Consider the following 23,000-nt stretch of genomic DNA (forward strand, 5'->3'; position numbering starts at 1 on the left):
ATAAGATAAAACATTGGGTGTACCTGTTAACTGGGAGAAAAATGCTTGCTCATGTAAGTCAGCTTTAAAAGCTATTGCGGATTTGGGGTTGTTTTTTGTCTATGAGTCAGCTGCCTGTGAAGTCAGGGCGTCTGATACTGTTGCACTGCACTGCCCCCCAGAAATGAACCAGAAAGCCCTTGCAGACAGGGACCTGTGCGCGTACACTGCCATTTCTAAATTTTAAAATCTATGGGTCATCATTCAAAGGAAAGAAATATGCTCGTATTCACCCCTCCCGAAAGACTAAGAAAAACGGGAACAATGTGTTTCAAAAGAAATATAAACCTCAGAGACCAAATGTCTATAAATAAATAAAACCAAAGAATTAAATAGGCAAAGTCATTTGAAAAGTAGTCATAGCAAAAAGCTTTGGGGAAATCTCTGTTTGGAGATACATTACTGTGTTTATGTATATTTTAATTCTGGTATCTGAATTAAAATGTACCTGAAGAAGTATCTGAAGAAGTGTGCATGCACACGAAAGCTCATACCAAGAACTAACTTAGTTGGTCTTTAAGGTGCTACTGGAAGGAATTTTTTTTAATTTTAATTCTGTCATATGGATCACAGTAGCATGTTGATTGCCTTTATATTTTTATCATGTTTCACGCTTCAGATACCAGATTAAATATACATCCGGTTCTCAGTTCTTTTTTAAAAGGGGGAAATAGTTTCTCTCAGGAGTGCAGAGATATCCCGTGATGAAAGGAGGTCAACAAAAAACAACACTAAAACAAATGAATTGTATAATTTAGAGTCTCTGCACTGCATTGCAAATCTACTTTCTAGTTTTCAAATACAGAATGGGAAAGCAAATTAAACTACTTTAAAGCCATTAATAATGGTAATAAACATGGGAGAGGGGAAGATGATAATATACAGCAAACACTTTTTCCTCTATAACCCTGCTCTTCCACTGCTGTCATGAGTGCCTGCTCAAAAGTACCCCTCTGCTTTTTGAAATGTGATTGGTAGGGACATGGAACAAAGGCTTTCCAGCTGCATTGTCCATGCTGTGTGACTCCCTATCCAAGATGGGCCAACTGGCCTTCTCTTTACTGGTGTTTGGTGTATTGTTATGAACTTTTGTTTTGCTATGTCTTTGGATTGATTTGATTTCATGGAATTGTAGAGTTGGAAGGGACCCTGAGGATTATCTAGTCCAGTCCCCCTGCAATGTAGGAATACACAGCTGTCCCATATGGGGATCAAACTTGCAACCTTGGCATTATCAGCACCACGCTCTAACCAACTGAGCTATGCTGCAAGGGTGACAACCAGCCTTTTGGCCACACACCATATTGAATGAAACGTAAATTTCACATTTGATCAAAACTGTACACTAAATGTAAATTTAAAGTTAGCATTTGATGAGTACATCTGATCAACATATATGAATTTGAAAGCTTAATGCTTCATAGAATTGCAGGACTACAAAGTTGGAAGGTACCACAGAGGCCCATCTAGACCAACCCACTGCAGTGCAGGAATCCTGCCCACAGCTGTCCCTGGGTGGGCTCAAACCAATGACCTTCTGGTTAACAGCCAGATGTGCTGACCCACTGCAGTTCATCAAAGGCCTCCTTTCTTATTTATCTATGAAAATATTTATGCCTTTCAACCCCACTGAAGCCTAAGGTATGCCCAAAACATCAAGTTTGAAAACAATGAAACAAATAAATATAAATTCTATTAAACAATAGAACAGAAATGTAGACTCCTAAAATCACAGAGCAGCAGGGGGAAATACACAAGGCGATGCTGGTTCACTACAGCTGCTTTTAAGACTTATCCAGACCCAGCTCCCTTTCATAGTTATTAAGGAGAGATTTACCTGATGTCTTCAACTTTGTTGAAATTAAATGAGATAGGCATGTATTGTTGGTTTGAGACATAAAAGCTCAGAATTTACATTTTTTCCCCACCCATCAATCATGCTAAAATAAGTTCCTTTTAATGGCAAGCCTGTATGTATTGTAACTAGAAAAGCAGACGGTATGATGATAATCTGAGCTTAGATTCAATATAATTAACAGTTATAAGATAGCAGCACTGGGAATGTTACAAGGATGTTATAATAAAGCCAATCACAGCAGAAACAAACTTCAGTAATCTGGGCACAAGAAATAGGATATGCCACATTTCAGCTTCCATTTTCTGCTGCACACCTAGAATGTTTCTGTACAGTACCGGACACTGAACTTTCATGCAGAATTGATCTTTTTGGAAAGATATAGCTTTCCCCACTTTAAAACAGGAAATATTTTTAGGCCCCAAGGCTGAAAAATACAATGATCCAACCTGTAACACCAGGGAAATGTGATCCTGGCAAAGTGCTTTTGAAATTAATAAAATTAATTTTAAAAGTGTGTTTTTGGAGGGTTGTCCCAATGACTCTGCTCCAGAAAGAGTTACCCTTGCCAAACACAGAGACTTCATTGATTTCAGCTGTATTGAGATGTGACCAACTGTGGCCAATGCCTTCTGAAGAATATCTTTTCAAGAAGTAAAGAGAAATTTGGGTTTTGCAGTGATCTCTAAGTTTTGGACTTGGAGTACGGTGGTATCAAGCAGTTAATGAAAACCTTTCAACTATGAGTAGCCCCCCCCCCAATTAAAATCCACACAAAAGGTACAATATAATTATGTTATTGTGTGCATGGCGGGGTCTTTTCAGGGTACAATTCAGGTGCCAGGCTCTTCCTTCCAGAGGGAGAGGGAAGAGAAAACGGCAGATGAATTTTGAAAGTTGGCTACTATTCCACTATAGAACTAAATTATGATCCCAATTACAATCTGAATTTGTAAAAAATTGTGGCTCTTTCTGGGTCTGATGGTAAAGAGCAAATAGTGTTTCTGTACTTAATACTGTTTCTGTACTTAATACTGTTAAGTTGATGATCAGAATAGTAAATAAAACTTCATAGGCTTCATAGACACTTATTAGAAACTGAGTTCAAATCGCGGCAGCTTCACATCTTCTAGCTCAAAATATTTATCATACAAGGATTTGTTTCAGATTCTACTGTTTGATTCATATTCAGTTTCAGATTTGATTCAGATTCTACTGTTGAAGAAATATCACTTCCAGAAGGGAGCTGGAAGTATGACTAGCTGGCCAAAAATGCAGAGCAAAGTGCAGGAACACAGTGAACAACTGTGCAAAAATTATTGTCACCAAACCAGTCAGTGAAAATTTAATCAACAATTGCAAGGGGTGAAGAGTGAGAGGAGCCTGTAATGACTTAGATAAAACTTAAATTGTATTAAATCCTACCATTAGTTGCATACATGTCACAAATTCTAGGAATTCACCTTCCTTCCTTCCTTCACTAATGTCAAAAGTGAAAAGGGACTTGGCTACAGCCTGTTATGACCATTACTTTCTGGCACTCTTATATTAAATAATAACAACAACATATTAATTTTCATTACCAGCATAAAGCTTTTGGGACTGAAGGATAGTGGTGTGTGTGTGTGTGTGTGTGTGTGTGTGTGTGTGTGTGTATAATGTGTAGCACCACTGCAAACTCTTTCTTTTCAGTCAATGTTTGGATTGGGCCAAGAATGTGATTCTGCAAGTCACTTACCAACTTCAGGTCCCCTTTTGAAACAAATGGATAGAGATCTTTTGGGGAACCAAAATAAAAGGAAGCAAGCAGAGGAACAGGGAAGTGTGCTCCCTGGTGCAGAAAAATGTGGTTATAGGATTATGCTACATGTAACAAGTCAGTGAATAACAGGGTCAGCCCAATACATTTTGCTGCCTGAGGCAAAGAACAAAGTAGTATCCCCCCACTTCTACTCCATGCACAGAAGCTGAATAGACAGGGAGTTGAGTCTAGTGATGGGATAGTGTCCTGCAATTGTGTGAAAGGTACCTCATAGGCCACAAATCTCTCTCTCTCTCTCTCTCTCTCTCTCTCTCTCTCTCTCTCTCTCTCACACACACACACACACACACACACACACACACAAGCAATATCCCAGAGCCGTTCCATGGCTTTAAAAATGCTGCAACTGCACACAAGCACAGACAAAGTGCAGAATGTGATTTCCTAATATATTTCTTTCACCTTGCTCTTTCTTCTTGCTTTGTGAAGCGCAGTTCTAGCACTTCTGGTTTAGAAGATATGTTCAAAGGTATATTGGCAACAACGCCCGGTGAAATCTCAAAAACTGGCAGGGCTGCTGAGTAAGATTTCCAGGGTCGGAATGCAAGGATTTGCAAAGTGTACACTGGTTGCAACATTGTATTTTTGGTTCACAGAATTTCGGTTACCATAGTGCCAAAATCTGTGTAGTGTCTCAATAGTCCTTAGTCCTTCACACACAGAATATCCAGAATTTCAACAAACTACACTTATGCATACCATGGATAGGGAGCACCATGATTTATCCAGCCAAAAAAGCAGCCTGACATTTGCTCTAGGGTGAAGGGAGCACTGAGGAAGAAGGGATGGCAAATCCCATGTGAGCCCTGTCCTCCCTCTGGAAGGCAGCTAAATGTGCAGTGATATCAATAGGTTCTTGTGTCTTGAGCCATTTTCCATATCTTGGCTATAGGGTCTCCCTAAGGGGATGCCTCCTTATTGAACCATATCTATACATTTTAAAGCGCCCCCCCCCACGCAAGAATCCAGGGAACTGGAGTTTGTTAAGGGGGCTGGTAATTCCAGTTCTAATAAATAGTTCCCAGGAATCGGGGCGGGTGGGGCAGGGATGCTTTGAATGTGCTTTAAATATAAGTTGCCTATGCAGCCTAGTGCAAGTCTAAGTGCACTTGGATGGGGCTATTTTTTACCTTTTCAAGTATACTGTAAGATGCAGGGGGGAACAGGGTTCCGTGATCTGGAACAGGTGAAGGATGCTAATCACTAAGATTAATCTACTGCCCCATTTACTACCATTGTTACACGCTGATGTTAAGCTCTTTGTGGCATATTGTGAGCTTTATGGAGTCTTATAGGCTGGACTTCCAGCTACAAGAATTCTTAAGTTAGGACTGTGAGGGCTGTCCTATAAAATTATGAACATCTGATAGCAATATAAAGCTAACTATTCAATTCTATGGGACACTTTCACCAGTACAAAGGGTATATGAATATTGTCTGTAGAATTCACTGAACCCAACAACAAGAAGGTACAGCAAGGACCGAGGAGTTTTTTAATGGCTCTGCGATTCCAGAAGGTGTGACATAGTACATTTTTGTCTGAAAACGCTTCTCTGTTTTCTAGCATTCCTCCGTATGTAGAAATGGTAGCCAAGAAAAACCTGCTATGCTCCTGTTAAAATGACCTGTAGAAGTTGGAAGCAAACTCTTACTGATTTCATTGTGAACAGCTTCACACCTACTCTAATGGTTCCGACAACATTCTTGTGAGTCTGCACTATGAAGGGGAAGAGGAGGAATGTGCATAATGGTTTATATATTTGTTATGTTCAAATGACTGAGTGGGATTAGTGAAGAGTTCAGAAAGATTACTGAGATAAATTGGAGACATCAGAAATTACCGAAGGTTCAGATTTCAGCTTGTGCAAACTGTCATGGCTGTTAATGTATACATAGCTATTAGTGTAGAACATATTAAGGGCTGATCAATATATGGACCCCTTGAGTTCTGCCTCTGCAGGGACAAGCAAAAACACTTGGTTTATAATCAAGCTTCCATTAATTCTGTAACATGCTCAGTAGAGAGAAGAGCAATTTCACACAAGACAGACACTGTAGATTATTTGGCAGAAATATATAACAAGGCCTGTTTGAATTCTGTGATAAATAAAAATAAATAAATCCATAATTCTGAGCCGAAGTACCCTACATTCTGCAACATGAAAAGCAGAATTTTGCAAACTATATATTATTTTTAAGATTTTCCCGATTTTCCCTCTCATTGTGAATGATTTATTCTCCTTCTATCAGTCACATAGATAGGAAGCTTTATTGTTTACTGAAGCTACACACTCTGACCACTGGAAACCTCAAGCAAGTCCTTTGGCTTCTGACATTTCACTAGCTATTGCTCACACACTTTCAAGCATATTTTGCAATAGAAGAGCCAGAGACATGCTTTTTTAGAAATTAAAGCTAGGAAACTTGGGGATCTTGATCTATTATTCCTAGTGAATAATACATATGGCTGCTTTTCTGGTCATCTATGGAATTATGGCATACATACGGGGGTGTGGGGGTGTATAAGCAAACCTTTTATTAGCTTTTTGGTGTGTCTTAATTCTGCAAAGTGCCTAATTATTTTCATAAAATAATTTTCATATATTTTATTAATTCAAGTAAGCAAGAACCTGGCATTTGCAAACTCTGGAATTTGGCGAGAAACTTTGACAGTCGAATTCAAAAACTGGAGAAATAGTGCTGATGTGGAAACCCTCAAATAAATATGTGATTTCTGAAAGCCAAGGGATCAAGTCTGTCCTCTTGAGGATTATCCTATGGATGAATAATATCTGGTAATGGTAGCAATATCTGGTAACAAGAATAATCATGTGTATGACTTTTAGATAATAACGTTACAGGCTCACTGTACAATATGCTGCGAACAAGATAGAGTGGGGGACGGGACACAGGTGTGCTTGGCAAGGAGTTAAAAGGTTAGGAGTAAAATGAAAAAAAGAGTGAGGAACAGGGCCATGGACAGTGGACTGAAGGCAGAGGGCCCAAAGCAATGGCTGGGGGATGGGTCAGTTATATGAAGCCAGCTGCATATAAGGAAACTGGATACATCTAGGGGTAAAGGTAAAGGGACCCCTGACCATTAGGTCCAGTCGTGACTGACTCTGGGGTTGCAGTGCTCATCTCGCTTTACTGGCCAAGGGAGCCGGTGTACAGCTTCCAGGTCATGTGGCCAGCATGACTAAGCCGCTTCTGGCGAACCAGAGCAGCACACGGAAACGCCGTTTACCTTCTCACCGGAGCAGTACCTATTTATCTACTTGTACTTTGACGTGCTTTCGAACTGCTAGGTTGTCAGGAGCAGGGACCGAGCAACGGGAGCTCAGCCCGCCGCAGGGATTTAAACCAGCGACCTTCTGATCGGCAAGTCCTAGGCTCTGTGGTTTAACCCACAGCGCCACCCGCGTCCTACATCTAGGGATACAATGTGGCAAAACTGAGTGGACTATCCAATTTGGGTCCATGGGCCAAGGACTCCAAAATAATTGAACTGGCATGATTTGAAAGTGAGGGAGACTTGATGTTTCCACACCGATTTCAGCAAAGCAGCAACTGACTGTGCAAGATTTGTCGTATGTACTTGATGAGCTTAATACAGAGTCTCAATCAAGGTAACCGGAAATGAGCAACCTCAGAAACTGTAATACAATGCTTTGCGTTAAGCATATGCATAAGAAATATGCATTGTAATATTCCAGCGGAAGGAAATTAAAACAAATAGCAGTTATAAGATGACAAAGCTGAAATACGAGAATTGATACAGCACGAGATCGATGGTGTTGTAAAATACACACTCACAGAGCTGCATGCATCAAACAAAGCAGAAGAAAGGATGACCTAGACTGGAAATGTTAACTTCAGCTTTGGCAGCTCACATCGGCTGGATTTAATTCTTAGCACCGTACCTTTCGAAGAGGCTTGAGCTTGGTCTCCATTATGAAGTCATACTTGCAGAGTTCACAGCAGCGTGTGTCTGAACTCTTAATCCACTGATGCAGACAGGCCTGATGAACAAAACGCAGGGTCCCTGTGCAGCGACACGGTGTGATGAGGGGGCTTTCGTCATCTCCCTCACAGTGACAGATCCTGACAGGAAGGACAGCAACAACGAGTGAGCAAAGGTAGAGTTTATTTGCACTGCCTTTCATACCAAGGGCTGACATTCAAAACACTCTGAAAGTGCTCAACCTTTGAGATTAGATCTGAGAAATGTATTCCTTTTCCTGTTTGTTGCTTAGTTACTATATGTTCCATTTTTAGCATTACTCAGACATGGAAACATACAAGGTTTCCCCAATGACACATATCAAACTCTCCTTCTCCCACCTTAATATTTTAATATAACATGGCTAATTGAACCCAGCAGCTCTGGGCTTGTATGCTCCTTCTTGCATGGCAATTCCATGCTTCCTACTTTGGTTCGCAATCAAACCATAGTTAAATTTGCTGGCTCAGAGAAATGGTTAAGTGTTGTTTTTTGTAAACTAGAATAGGAACTACTGTGCATAGCATCACTGTGCATGATTGAGATTGGGTAACAGAAGGAAATATGTTGGTCCAAGGCTCCTGACAGCTTGTTCATGGAACCTGATTTTGATGTTCCACTGGGTTCAATAGGATTTACTCCCTAGGACCAAAGGCTAACTCTCTCACTTCAATAAATGGTACGTAGATGTGTCCTTAACTGGGCTGAATCCTGCCTACTGTTGAAAATTAAGTTCAATACTCTTTAAACATAGACAGTTTACACTAGAATTCTATGCATGCTTACTTGGAATTAAGCATTAACTGTGTTCAATGGTATTTGCTGTCATGCAAGTGCGTACAGGATTGCAGTTTATGGCTCTTGAAATTCCAACGCATATTGTAGTCATACAAAGGAAATGTAATCTGCATCTCAACTAGTTTTGTGCTGAAGTTGCAACAGCTCTGAGTAAGATGGAATTGGAATCACCTTCAAAGATTGGCTATTTTCACTCAAAAATGTAAATGACTGCAACTGTAAATGTGTATCCAGTTTTAATTTAGGGGGGAAGCATGGCCCAACTATTTGGTTGTGGTCCTGTAGAAGTGCATAGGTTCAACAGAGAGTGAGTATTGTGTGTGGTTAGTGTTGAATGAAGACTTAGGAGATCAGGGTTGAAATCCCAACACAGCCATAAAACCCAACACTACCTCACAGGTAAAAACAGGGAAGAGGAGAACTATGTGCACCACCTTGACCTCCTTGGAGGAAAGTTGGGATATAAATATAGTAAAATATAAATATATGGGATTTATGAACAAGTAACCATGGACACAATCCAGTTCTCATGAGCTCAGTAAATGGACTAGGTGGTATTTAGAGGGGGGGGAGGGAGGGGAAGAAAGAGACCAACAAGTTCCCACGTGGCCCTAGCCAAATCCATTACTACCCACCCCATCGACAGTGCCTCATCCTTTAGAAATAACTTACCGAAAAGTGGGGAAAGAGGGAAGCAAGTTTTCCTTGGCATACTAATGCATTTTCCGATTGATCCTGTTCCTTAAGGGCAGCATTGCAGGAAACAGTTTCCTGTCTGGAAACTGTTTCCTTCAATGGTAGGAAACAATTTGAAGCCCATGTAAGATCAACACATAAATCCATCATCAATCTACATAGGGGTTTCACTCTGTTTCCTACATAGAAAGTGTTTTCAGTGCAGGAAATCTGTAATGTGTGAAGCAACCCTGAGTAAAAAAAAAGAATAGTGATATGTGAGGCAGTAACACCCCTAGCAGCTAATTAACTTTTGTGAGTGTCCTCATGATTTCGCCGGTGCTCCAATAGCAATTTCTAAGTCATACCCTTTGCCAGTTTAGATAAAACTTTTATCTCACTGTAAAACATTACACGAAGAGAGCAACATCATTTTCTTTTTAAATTAAAGCCATTTCCCAAAGGGGAAATACAGGGCTTTGTTCATTTTAATCCCAGCTATATATAATTTATTTTACAGACTTCAGTGTTTAAGCCATTTAGAATTTAGACAAATAAATTGGGTACCCAGGAGTCCTTTTCAACCACTGTCAGAATTGTTTTGAATTTTAACAGCTAAAATATCAACCTAAAATTCCACTGGGATAGACAAATAAAATGACACAGCCACTTTGAACACACAATGATTCTTCAACAGAAACACTTAACACAAAACACTGAGTGAATTATAAATTAAAAACGTGTAATGAGAATATTGAGTGCTGTGGCAATAGAAATAATGTCCAGAGGAAATGATTATGGAAACAGCTTTAAACATATTAAGTGCTCTTGTCTTCTGTTTGTTTTTGCTCTGTTTGTAATTTATTTCCCTATAAAAAGATTGGTTGATAATGATGGGTTTGCCTAAGGACAGAGAGAATAAATATGTCTGTGCATGGATGCAGCATGAGAAGGATAGTGGGAGAGCTTGAACTGCTTTGTGTCCTCTTGATGAGCTCCTCCCTCACCATTACTGAAGACTTGACGTACCCAGAGCTACAGAACCAGGCTGCTTCTGTACATCAGGTTCTATAAATAAATGCCCTCTTTGTATGCATCAATAAGAAATGTTGGGCAGGTTACAGCTACCATGCCTCCTTCACTGTTTGCAGGTCAGTGCTAGACGTATACCAACCCTAAGAGCAGGGAAAATAAATACTATACAAGGAGTCATGCCATAGAAAGCACTGTGCCAGCAGCTACTGCTTCTAGAGACTTTGCTTGGCTGTCACCTGATGAAAATGGTAGTATATGGTTACCAGATTTTTTTCAATGAATCCAGGGACACTTTTTTTTTTTAAGCTGAGTAGCAGCAGGGAGTCAGTAGTGGGGATGGCGAGGCAAAAGACCCTGGGCCCAAGCACACATGCATATTGTATAAATTGTATAAAGGTGCAAAGCCCTTCTTTCACACTCTGTGAAACATAAATACGCAGGGTTGTTGTTCTTTAAACTGGGCAATGGCACACCACCTGCCCGTGACTTCCGAGCCTTCCCCAATCACCTTCCCCCTTTGTTTTGACAGATCAGGGAAAGCTCGGGAGTCACGGGCGGGCGGCTGTTGCCCAGGAGGGGCCAGCCTGGTAGTGCAGTTGGCTCTGGCTGGCTGCTCGCTGCTGTGGCGCAGAAAAAATGGCAGGCACCATGGCAGCAAGCAGCTCCTGAAGCCAGCCAGAGTCAACTGTGCTACCAGGCTGGCTCTGGGCTGCTGAGGCTGCCGCTGCCACGTTTCCCAGGGACAGATTTGCAAATCTGGGGACATTCTGGGGAAAAATTTGCAGAACCGGGGACTGTCCCTGGGAACCGGGGACGTCTGGTAACCCTAGGGTAACAGGATTTGTTTATTACAACCTCTCCATTGCTACACTTGCCCAAAATAGCCAGTTGTATTACCAGGGGCTCAAGAGCAGAGCTCCCCCCCCAACTCTGTGTTGGGTTTTAACATCTCTTTTTTTGCATACCGGAACCTTTTGCTGTCGGAGGCAATGGGCAGCACAGTGCTGCGCCCCAACAGCTTTGGCATCCTGAAAAGGTGCACTGCTTTTTCTAGGGAAAAAAAAAGCACTGCTCAAGAGGATAGCTGGAGGATAAGAAACAAGGACATATAGGTAAAATCCACTGGAAGCACTCTTACACCATTTCAACAATTGTGGCTTCCCCCAAAGAATCCTGGAAGGTGTAGTTTGTCAAGGGTGATGAAAGTTGGTAGGAGACCCCTCAAAAAGAGCTACAATTCTCAGCACCCTTAACAAACTGCAGATACCAGGATTCTTTGGGGGAAACCATATCTGCTAAGGTGGTATAAAAGTGCTTTAAAGGTTTCAAGTTGACCAAACTTCCTTAAATGGCAAATATGCTTTAGGAGGCGCCATGCAGCACATGACAGCTTTACACCGTGCAGGGAATATCTGCCCTAGGGATGTACCAGAATTTCAGCTAAAGTGAACAGTAATAGTAGCTAAATTACCCACCCAACAGATTATCCTTCACTCAGAGAAAGATAAAACACCTCCAAGACAGGCTTATATGGCAATGTCACTTCTAAATGTGGAAAGGAACCTCAACCTTGATGCTCAGTGTAAGCTGTGTTTCTCTATCATCAAGCTCCAAAGTCATTTTCATATGGTAGCACTGAACCTAAAACTTAAGATTCCTAAATACCATTAGCTCTATAGCTTTCTTTGGATTTGCAGGTTGAATGAAGAAAATACTTCTGACAGTGTGAACCTTGTCCCCACAACTGAATGATGCAGCTTGGATATGGCTTTCAAGTCTGAAAGCAGAATCTCATGGAGACAATGTTGTTTTACAAATTACCGGGTTGCAATTATTAAGGTTAAAACAGCCAAATCTGTTGTCCAATAACCTCATCACAAATATGAGAAAAAACCCGCTGAAAAACACACCATGTTCCCTAAGATGAAAACAATGACAGGTTGTTGATGTTGTTGTTTTCAAGCTTCATCCTGTCTCCTCCTATAACTGGAACTGCATATCCCCAACATACTATAACTGAAAATACAAACTTACAAGGGACAAGGAAGGAAGTGTTAAAGGAAAACATGTGTGAAGACAAGGAATTAAGATCAATTGCAGCAAGTTCTTGCTGACAAAAAACATCACAATGAAACGCTCTATGCCATGACAGGTAAGAATCACATAGTTCCAGAAACTCATTGCTCGTTTCTGTGGCAAGTGGAAGTGGTATGTGGACTTTACTGTCTGGATGCTTGGAATATTTTTTTTCCAAGTTGGTCTTTAAGGTGCTACTGGAATGTCTTTCAAATATTTTTTTTTATCTTTCATCATTGTTATTTTTTCCCCATGTTTGTGTATTTTGGGGATAGGCATGTTGAAAAATTCCATTGGAAACGAAAGTAGAATTTGCTACTGTTTTTGACACAGATTCAGAATGAAAATCAACCCAGTGAATACAATCGGTATTTGCTCACAACATTCTTGTGTGTGTGTTCTTAAGCTCTCAACCAATACGTAATTGATTACTGTTTTAAAAACACATTGTTTTGCTCCTTCCTTTACACAGAAATGACTGGTGTGGAATAATTATGTAATTAATTACATTAAGTTCATAACTTACATAATACGTAAATTATGTCAAATAGCATACAGCAAGAAGAATAACAATACTTGGTGGACATGGAAACAGCAGGTTGTAATGAAGATGGGTCAGAAGAAAAACCACTATCTTCTTACACTCCTGTTTTGGAGTTTGCTTAACACTTAGCAATGGGATTAAAGCTGGGTTTTGTTTGTTTGTTTGTTTGTTTGTTTGTTTGTTTGTTTGTTTGTTGCAAAAAAGAAGAATAAATGAAATCCATGTCTGAGCACAGAAGTATAACAGAACTGCTAACATAATCACAAAGGATCTCAAAACAAGAAAAAGGAATTCAGCTATTTTTGGTGACCAGATCTCGGCTTTTGCATGGACGTTTCCCATGCATGAAGTTCCTTTGCCACATGCCTTGATAAAGTATGAAGTCATAAGGTTATAACAATAGCCTTCTGGATCAGGTCAGAGACCCATCTAGTCCAGAATACTGTTCCTGCATTGGTCAGTCATATGCCCATGTTAAGCCTGCAAGTAGGGCCTGCGTGCAACTCTTCTCATCTGCAATTCCCATTAACTGGTATCGTCTCTGACAGTAAAGGAAGAACATAGTCATTGTGGCTAGTAGACACTTTCACAGAGAATAAGGCTAACTAACCGGTTTCCTGTTTTATCCAAACTGGGAAGCTATGGTTAACACCAAAATGTTAAAAACCAATTTGAAGTTGTTTAATGATCCTGGCTTCTTTTGAAGCTGGAAGCATAATCAGAGACCTGGCTTATCAAGGGATACCATTAAGGAAGGACAGAAGGGCAAAAGACCTTTTCATTTCTCATTATTAAGATGAGAACAATTATCCAAATGTAGCCTCTATGGCCTAATACCTGTGAGCCACAGCATTTTGGTTTCAGTTATATGAACATTGTTCTTGAACATTTCCACCCCTATCGTTCAGCCTGGGCACTGAGATCCAGCTCTGAGGGCCTTCTGGCAGTTTTCTTCACTCAAGAAGTGAAGTTACAGGGAACAAGGCAGAGTAGTCATGCCTGTCCTGTGGAACACCTCCTGTCAGATGTCAAGGAGATAAACAACTACCTGGCTTTTAGAAGACATTTAAAGGCAGCCCTGTATAGGGAAGTTTTTAATGTTTGATGTTTTACTGTGGTTTCATAGTTTGTTGGAAGCCACCCAGAGTAGCTGGGGAACCCAGTCAGCTGGGCAGCATGTAAATTAAAATACATATAATATTGTTGTTGTTGTTGTTGTTGTTATCCCCCTCCTGTTTCATGGGCGTGCCAGACAACTGTTGTAGGGTGGAGATTTAACCTGTCACCATGATCTTCAAGTCACCAGTCTATGAAGTAATGAAACTGTTTAATCATTTTATATTCTGTTCCTTTTTTTAATAAAATGGTTGCTTTCTTTTTTTAGAGTGTGTTCTAAGCCAAAAGGTTCAAAGTTAAGAGGAGGGTCAAAAGTTAATTTGGCGGTTAAGAGGAAAATGAAGCCTGAAGATAAAAGGAGGGTGGGCAGCCTAACCAATTAGGGGAATTGGACTCTATCCTCCCCCCAGTTGAAATAATGTATTTAAGCAGGGAGGTGAAGCAAATTAGACAAAAGACAAGCTGAACTATAAAGTTATAAAACACGCTTGCAGCACTGTAGAAGAAAGAAGCCATGACAGAAGGCCACAAATGGAACCAGAAGCAGAATTCTGAGAGAACTGGTTAAGTATTGGCTTAGTGAGGCAAGCAGCCTAGTATACGTTTAGCTGGCTGCTTATTTTGCTCTAAGGGGGAACTGATTAAACTATTTTTAAAGTTTTAATCTTAAAGATCCTCTTTAAAAAAACCGCTGACTTGCCAGTCTGCTTTGGTAAAAACCACATTTGTTTGCATTTAAATATGGCTGCTATCTTCTTATTCATGCCATACTTAATTGCCTTCTTACTCCACCCAGTATTGAGAGCTGGCTTGGCCAGTTTGAAAAAGAGGCTTGATTAGTAGAGACAGCGGTGGAAAAGGATATCTGCTTGGTCGCAAAGGCAAAGTTAGCAAAGAGGAGGAATTGCGTTTGCTGGCTTGCCTTCCTTCCTTCACTTTCAAAGTGCAGGCTAAATCTCATGCTGTCACAAATTCCCATTTCAGGTATTTGAATAAGAAGGGGGAGGGAAATTGGGCAGATTGTTCTAAAGTGTATGTTGAAAAAAAGAAAAGGGTGGAAGATCAGATCCTGTACACTACAAAATCTTAAGGGTAAACAGCTGATTCAAGCAGGGCTATGATAAAATGTGTTTTAAAAAAGCACACCCAAATTGACTAATTTCCTCCCAATGTGAAGTAGCTCTAAGTGAGTTCCTCCTCACTATACATACATCAGCAACATATTTTATGATGACAGAAGTATAGCCTGACTCGGTAGATGACTGAAAAGCATCCCCTGTTTATCCAGTCACTTCATTCTCAGATACAACAAATTTGCATTCACAAAGTACATGGTTCTGTTTTCAGTAGTCTATGTACTACACTGCTATTGTAACATATGGAAAGGCTTTTATGGAAGACAAATCCCTTTCACCTGACCCCTACAACTAAGTTTGGAAAATATCAGATCAGGTCAACAAATACACTGAGATGGCAAATAGACCAGCAGAATTCTCAACTCTGTTCCACAGCAGATCCAGTTGACATAGTATATTTCAGGAGCTGCTCGCTTCTGAGGCACAGGAAAAATGGTGGGCTTTTCAAAAAGCTTTTGATAAAGTACATCACTAAAGACTCCTGAGTGAGCTTAGCAGACATGGGATAAGACATGGGTAGGCAAACTAAGGCCCAGGGGCCGGATTAGGCCCAATTGCCTTCTAAATCCAGCCCACAGATGGTCCGGGAATCAGCATGTTTTTACATGAGTAGAATGTGACCTTTTATTTAAAATGCACCTCTGGGTTATTTGTGGGGCATAGGAATTTCCTGCCCCCCCAATATAGTCCGGCCCCCCACAAGGTCTGAGGGACAGTGGACCGGCCCCCTACTGAAAAAGTTTGCTGACCCCTGGGATAAGAGGAGAGGTCCTCTTGTGGATTAGGAACTAAATAAGCAAAAGGAAGTACCATATTTTTCGCCCTATAGGACACACTTTTCCCCCTCCAAAAATGAAGGGGAAATGTGTGTGCGTCCTATGGGGCGGATGCAAGCTTTCGCCGAAGCCTGGAGAGTGAGAGGGGCCGGTGCGCACCGACCCCTCTTGCTCTCCAGGCTTCAGGAAGCTATCCCCCCAGCCCGGCAAGCTCCGGGAGCGATGGCAAGGTTGCGCACAACCTCACCATCACTCTCGGACCCATTCTGGGGGCTGGGGTCAGGGGAAGCTCGGGCTTTCCCCGCCCCCAGCCCTGCAAGCTCCGAGAGCGATGGTGAAGCTGCGCGCAACTTCGCCATTGCTCTCGGACCCTTTCTGGGGGTTGGGGTCGGGGGAAGCTCAGGCTTTCCCTGCCCCCAGCCCCGCAAGCTCCGAGAGCGATGGTGAAGCTGCGCGCAAATTCGCCATCACTCTGGGACCCGTTCTGGGGGCTGGGGTCGGGAAGTTATCCCCCCAGCCCGGCAAGCTCCAGGAGTGATGGCGAGGTTGTGCGCAACCTCGCCATCACTCTCGGACCCGTTCTGGGGGCTGGGGTCAGGGGAAGCTCGGGCTTTCCCAACCCCCAGCCCCGCAAGCTTGGAGAGCGATGGCGAAGCTACACGCAACTTCGCCATTGCTCTCGGACTCGAACTCTCCAGGCTTCGCACAGCTCTCCGCAAGCTGTGGGAGCCCGGCGCTGGGCTCCTACGGCTTGCAGAGAGCTGCCTGTTCTGGGGGCTGGGGTCCGGGGAAGCTCGGGCTTCCCCCGCCCCAGCCCCGCGCCTGGGGGGGAATAATTCCCCCCCTTTATTTCCCTCCAAAAAAACTAGGTGCGCCTTATGGGCCGGTGCGTCCTATGGGGCGAATAATACGGTAGATAGTAGGAATATACGGTTAGTTCTCCTGATGGAGGGATGTAGAAAGTGACGCCCCTCCAAGGACAAATACTTTTAATTCATGGATCCAGCACAGATTCAATTCCTGGAATAGCCAGGCTAGTTTCCTGGTGAGGTAATGACCCTTTAAGTATGGGCCATTAAGAGAACAGTCTCCAAGGGCTTTTAAAAAGGATTGGATGATTGTGCCTATTAGCCAGAATGGTTATTTCCACCTCCACTGTCAGAAGCCAGTATGGCTCTGAATACCAGTTGCTGGAAATCACAGGTGTGCAGAGTGCTGTTGCAAAAGCTATATTCTCTGCTACTGAGCTGCCTGTATCTGGCAAGATATTGAGCTGCCAATACGTGGGTCCATTATACCAGCTGGAACCATCTGAGCAAGCAGTGGTTCTCTAATCCAACTGCGCAGCTTTCAGGTGGCTCTGCTGGATTTCAAGATAGCCACTTGTCCCAAGTATGTCGCAGCAGTAGCACCATTGTTCAAAAGGTTAGTGGTAGATTATGTGAAGTTCTGCATTAACCACTTAACAGTATAAATAAAATATGGTTGACGATGAGGGACAATCATTAATTGATGCGGGACTAAGTTCTGCATCCAGCACTCTTTTCACATCCACAGATTAGTTAATTGATTGATCAGTTTTACTGAAAGGTAGCAGCAACAGGAAGAAGCAGATGCAATGGGACTGTTGCCACAGTCTATTTTAAAAAGGTTGTTTCCTGGACTCCTGACACTTTACCTGTCTTTTTAAGAAGTATGCGTATGCAAGTTAAATTACCCAATGTTCAAATGAGACAGTGTAGTAGATAATCTCTCTTTTCTCAATGAATATTTTATTGCATTTTCCCCCTTCTTTTCAAAAAAAATGATGACTATCAGAAAACGGACTACAAATTGGCTTTTGACTCAATGCAGGAATGTATCTTTCACTAAAGTAAAAACAGGAAAGCCTGTTTTTAGCTGAATCAGTATTATTGGGTCATAAATCTCTCCTACTTGTTCTCTGATAGTTTAACAAGTAAGATAGCTTACTGGTGATAAAAATTAGCATGCAGCAGTTTTTGCAGCATTTACTCTACATGTACTTACTACCTCTCGGTGTGATACATTTAGGAATGATTACAAGATATATATCACTGTCTTGGAGAGCTCAGTTTGTGTGCCAGCATGGAAAAATAGTGGTCTAATTTTCATTACAGCTGAAGAGACAGAAAACATAAATGGAGGCCTGCTGGATAAGACCAAAGGCCCATCCAACCCACCACACTGCTCTTACAATGACCATAGACAAATGCCTAAGGGAAGTCTGCAAACAGGATGTGAATGCAAGATGTGATGTTGTCATGCAACACGAACACATGCTCCAGGAAGGTTGGCCAATCATAGCTTCCAGTTTTGTGATACCCATCACCTCAGGAGCATAGCTGTCAACTTACAGATTTGAAAATAAGGGACCAGCAGCCAAAATAAGGGATTTTCCAGGCACAGGTATGTTGAACTTCTGAGCCCCTCTGAGCCAAAGGCAGAAAGCCCAGCCAGCAGCCAAACGAAGCCTCATCAATAAGGGACAGCAGCGGGACAAGGCGCTGGGATAAGGGACTGTCCTGTCAAATAAGGGACGCTTGACAGCTATGCTCAGGAGTCATCATTGATTCAACTTTTTATACACATTGATTATTTCTATTCCAGTCCATCAATATATGGCCCAGTCAAGTCTTCACTATATATGAGGTCCAGATGATATTAGTTGCACACTTCCTGTAGACATTACTATATTTACACTATAGTAAATTACAGCTGTGACTCAATTATGTACACAGGCTGATGCATGCAACTAAATCCGTCGGCTCATAAAACACATTTTAAAGCAATCACCATGAAATGCAAAATCCCCATAAAACTCTGCTTTGTGAACAAGTCCCTCGTGGGTGTAGCTCCAAGGCCCCACATAACTGCCCCCTTTTTAAAAAAAATCACATTGCCCCAAAAGGTGCACATGGTCTGAGTTATAAAAACAAAGTCATGCTTCACTTGGTAGGCTTTGATCATGCCTATGTCTTGGTTGTAGGGAGAAGACAGGCTAAGATCTACAACAGGATCTGCTGCCCCTGTGATCCTGCTGCCTGAGGCAGTCGCTTCATCTTGCCTCATAGGTGAGTCAGCCCTGAGCTAGAGCATAATTGCTTGCAGTCTGGGGGAAAAGGAAAGCCGATTCTAGCACAGGCACTATTGATAAGATATATCAGGCAACTGTTTTTCCTTTATATAAAGTAGTTCTAACTGATTGATATTTTCACATTTGCCAAATTTCTATATTTCGAAGGCAACTGGTGCAATCTCTACATCCAAAAAGTAACAGCTGATTTTGAGCCTTATCCACTTATATGACTCAAAACATTTCCTCATTTCAATTCCACTTATGCGCACTTCTGCCTAGGTCATCACAAAAGAAAGCCAGCAGATCTTTTAGCAACATGTAAGGACCAGTCACACAATAATTACATGGACGATTTACGGCATGATAAGGGAGTAAAACAGGGATCTTGTGATATCTGCTGCTGTTGCTTTTCAGTGGATTTTAATGTTGCTTATTGTTTGATTAACTGTATTTTTTTTGGAAATTGCATTAAATTACTGAAAGCTGCCTTGTGTAGTACATGGGGACTAGAAAGGTGGGATAGAATTTTATTTTAATTTTTTAGAATAAATAAAACTGGAGGAAAGCTTATTATCACAAATCTCCAACAGTAAGTAACTGGATCAGGGGCAAAGGACCAGCTAGTCCAGCATCCTGTTCTAACAGTTGCCTATGAGAATTTTGCAAGCAGCAGCTGACTGAAATAGTACTCTTCCCCCTTCTGATTCCCAGGAACTGTTATTCGGAAGCATATTGCCTCTTACAGTGGAGGCAGAACTGTAGCTATCATGCCTATGTTCATATAATTATATAGGCATAATAACTTGCATAGTGCTACTTAAAACTATAGATTGATGACAAGCCTAGGAAAGTAGGTTATAATTCATATCATCAGGAGAACATATACTTTTCAATGCAATAGTGTTCTTGCCATGCACACAGCGTCTCAAAAATCCCACCCCAACATAAAAGAAGGAGCACTCTGAAAGAGGATTCTGTATCCTATTGCATTTTAACAACTTTTTAAAAAATGACCCAATATCATGTCTCAAGATGGTTTTTGTGATTCCAAGATTAAAGTCTGTATGAAACCCAGACTACCTGCTGCTGTTTAGTTGCTAAGCATGGTTCTTATGTATCTAGACACTAAAAGCAGTATGAATCAGGGAGGAGCACTTAGAAATTCCTTTTGCATTAGAAGACAAACCTGCACACTTCGAAATCATCAGACAAGTCGTCATAAAACGCAGGTTTCTGAACAGCAGCCGATGCAGCAAGCCCTGTCCCAGCAGGTACTCCATTTTCTGGAACTGACAAAATATCACTGTCTGGGCCTTTCTCTGAACCACTTTCACCCTTGCTTGCTTTGACTCGTCTCATGTTCCTTGAAGGCTCTGGATCCTTGCGGCTGCACTTGTCCTGGTGTTTCCCACCTTGTCTAAAGGAGCTCCTTGCCTCCACAGAAGACGGTGAGCGGCAGGTCTCTTTACACCGTGAAATCCTTCTCCTGCGGTGACTAGGAGTGCAGCCTTCAGGCTCAATCTTCTCCTCTTGCTTCTTTTCCCCACCTGTCCCCATAGTTACAAGTTCAATGGCATTCTTCCTGGAAGAATCATCTGTCCGAGTGTTTGAAGTACTCCGCCTTCTCATTCTCCTGGGCATGTTGGCTCTCTCTCTCTTTCTAACCAGGGCCCAGTGGTTCTCATCTGAAGATGATGAATCGGATGATACTTTGCGCAAGGCATTCCATGCACGATTTGCAATGTTGGGGTGCAACTTGCCACCCTTCTCTCTTTTTTGCTTTTCTGCATGCCCATCATTCTCCTCAGGCTCTTTCCTCCGCCTAACCCTTCGCTTCACTTGTTTCCTACCAGTTTCTTTACTAGCTGGACTCAGTACCGTGACAGGGGTCGAGTTTTCAAACTTATCTTCTGATATGTCATGCAAGGTGGGAGGTCTAAACAAAGCAGCAAGCGAAGGAGATGGATGGAAAATGATAAAACGAAAAGAGAGAGAAAGAAACGAAACAAATCAGGATTTTGAAATGAAAACAAAAATAATTATGACTTAAACAGAAAAAAAAGATATGGAAAAGACATAACAAAACACTGAAAATGACAAACCAAAAGTAGATTTGAATGTAAATCCATGGAGGGGGGGGGATTAGGCAAAAGCAAGAGCTACGGTTCATTAGATAAAGAAGACTATGCATCAATCATATTAGGACCACTCTTTTATCACGTACCTACAGATGTCCTGAGTAGAAGGGCAGACAGATAACCGTGACTGGCTTCTGGGTGCTGTCCCTGTGGTAGGACTGCTTGCCTGTTGAAAGAAGTTAGATAATTTGGAATCTTTATCAATGAAATAAAGAGTCGATATTTTACTGCTTTTCCACATGATTAAAATAAAAGTTAACTTGTGCAGCTCTTTACGATGTTTTCACATCCACGCACTTCTAAAATACAGGAAGTGCCTGCAAAAGCAAAACCCTTTTGAGGAACTAAATGTTCTAAGGGCTACAGTTGCAGTCCACATACATATTTTATCTTGTTTGAGGAACAAACTTCTGCAGGCTAAAGGTTTCATTTTGCAGTCGGGTCTACTGAGAGCACAGAGCATGAAGGAAACAACAGCTGCCAAATTTCAACAACGATGAGGCTCCTTACTGGAACAAAGTGAACTGCACTGATATTGTGCTGAGTAAGGGCTGAGGCAGGGCTGCCAGACCGTTGCAGTGTGGGAGGGCAGAAGCAACATGAAGCTTAAATACTATTTTTAAAAACATCATCAGAGCAATCAAGTTCACTTTCAGAAACTATTTACGTGTCCAAACATCTGAAGCAAAACACTCCCACAGTATGAGCGAGTCCCATCATAAAGCAGCCACAGCAATTTGCAGACTAAACCTGTTGACTTGTTCTGGCTAGAAAACAAGATTGTTCCATAGTAGCTAGAAGGTTACTAACAATATAGTTTTGCACATAGCTAAACTCTGTAGTTAGCTTAATTGTTAATGACCCGAAGGCTTATGTTATGCACCAGCTACATTACTCTTAAAGCTCTGAACTTGGCATAAACTTTGTGATTAATCAGTATTCTGGCTGGAGGTATAGCACAGAAGACTGCTTAACACACACTGTTTCACGGGACAATGTGAATGTCTTTAGTATTATGAACAGTTTCTGAAGTGATGATTGGACATACACATTACTCTGAAGACATGCCTATGAATATTAGCTGTTGAGGAACAAAACCAGGACATTCAAATCCTGCTTGTGGGGTTCCCATAGGCATCTTGCTAACCGCTGTGGGAACAGACTGCAGGGCTCTTCCAATGTTCTTATGTATAATCGGCCCATGTTGCAAAATACTTCATTGAAATGCTTTTTAATGTAGGAAATTTGTCATGTTGAAGTGGACCAAAAGCGAATACAATCAGGCCTATACAATATCCTAAGATTCACAATCAAAGTATTACAGTTAAAGACAACACTATTTCCCCTACCCTTACAATCATGTATTGCCACAAATCTACCTCAGAGCTCTCAGGAATATATTTTTTTCTTAATTTTGAACAAAAAAAATCCTAAAAATATTTCTATTATTAATTATTATTATTATTACATTTCTATACCAACCTTCCTCCAAGGACCTCCCACTCTCCATTATTGATTTGTTCCCCCTCTCTCATTTTATCCTCAGAACAACCCTGCAAGGTATATTTGGCTGAGAGACTATGACTGGCCCAAGGTCATCCAGTGAACTTCATGTCTGAGTGGAGATTTGAACCTTAGTTTTCCAGGTCCTAGCCCAACACTAACCACTGGCTCTGTCCATTACTAAAAGTCTTCTCCATTATTTTCTTTGTGTAAAGTGGGTGTGGTTAATCTACAGGCCACATCTGGACCCTGAAGAGACTTTCTGTAGACTCCACAAAATCTGTCGCTTTTAAAATAACAGAGCAAGTGTCAGAATAACAAAGAGCTCCTAACATGAATTTGACCAAACTGTGGGAAGAAGTGGAAGACAGGAGTGCCTGGTGTGCT

At 41.6% G+C, this 23,000-nt stretch overlaps 1 protein-coding gene across 7 annotated transcripts in view; it reads right to left on the reverse strand.

Moving 5' to 3' along the window:
- MARCHF1 (membrane associated ring-CH-type finger 1) overlaps positions 1–23,000 on the reverse strand; it is a 113,619-nt gene that overhangs the window by 15,045 nt on the left and 75,574 nt on the right. For 6 of the 7 annotated variants that reach the window (XM_081926085.1, XM_081926081.1, XM_081926082.1 and 3 more), the window contains 3 exons: positions 21,197–21,276; positions 20,159–20,908; positions 7,640–7,820 (listed from right to left, as the gene is read on the reverse strand). In XM_081926085.1, the coding sequence (XP_081782211.1) occupies positions 7,640–7,820; positions 20,159–20,908; positions 21,197–21,276 (1,011 nt within the window). The remainder of the gene's footprint in view (positions 1–7,639; positions 7,821–20,158; positions 20,909–21,196; positions 21,277–23,000) is intronic. The other variant, XM_081926086.1, reaches the window with a different exon arrangement.

Source organism: Podarcis melisellensis, assembly GCF_964234715.1.
Source record: "Podarcis melisellensis genome assembly, chromosome: 9".
In the NCBI taxonomy this organism is placed as follows: Eukaryota; Metazoa; Chordata; class Lepidosauria; order Squamata; family Lacertidae; genus Podarcis; species Podarcis melisellensis.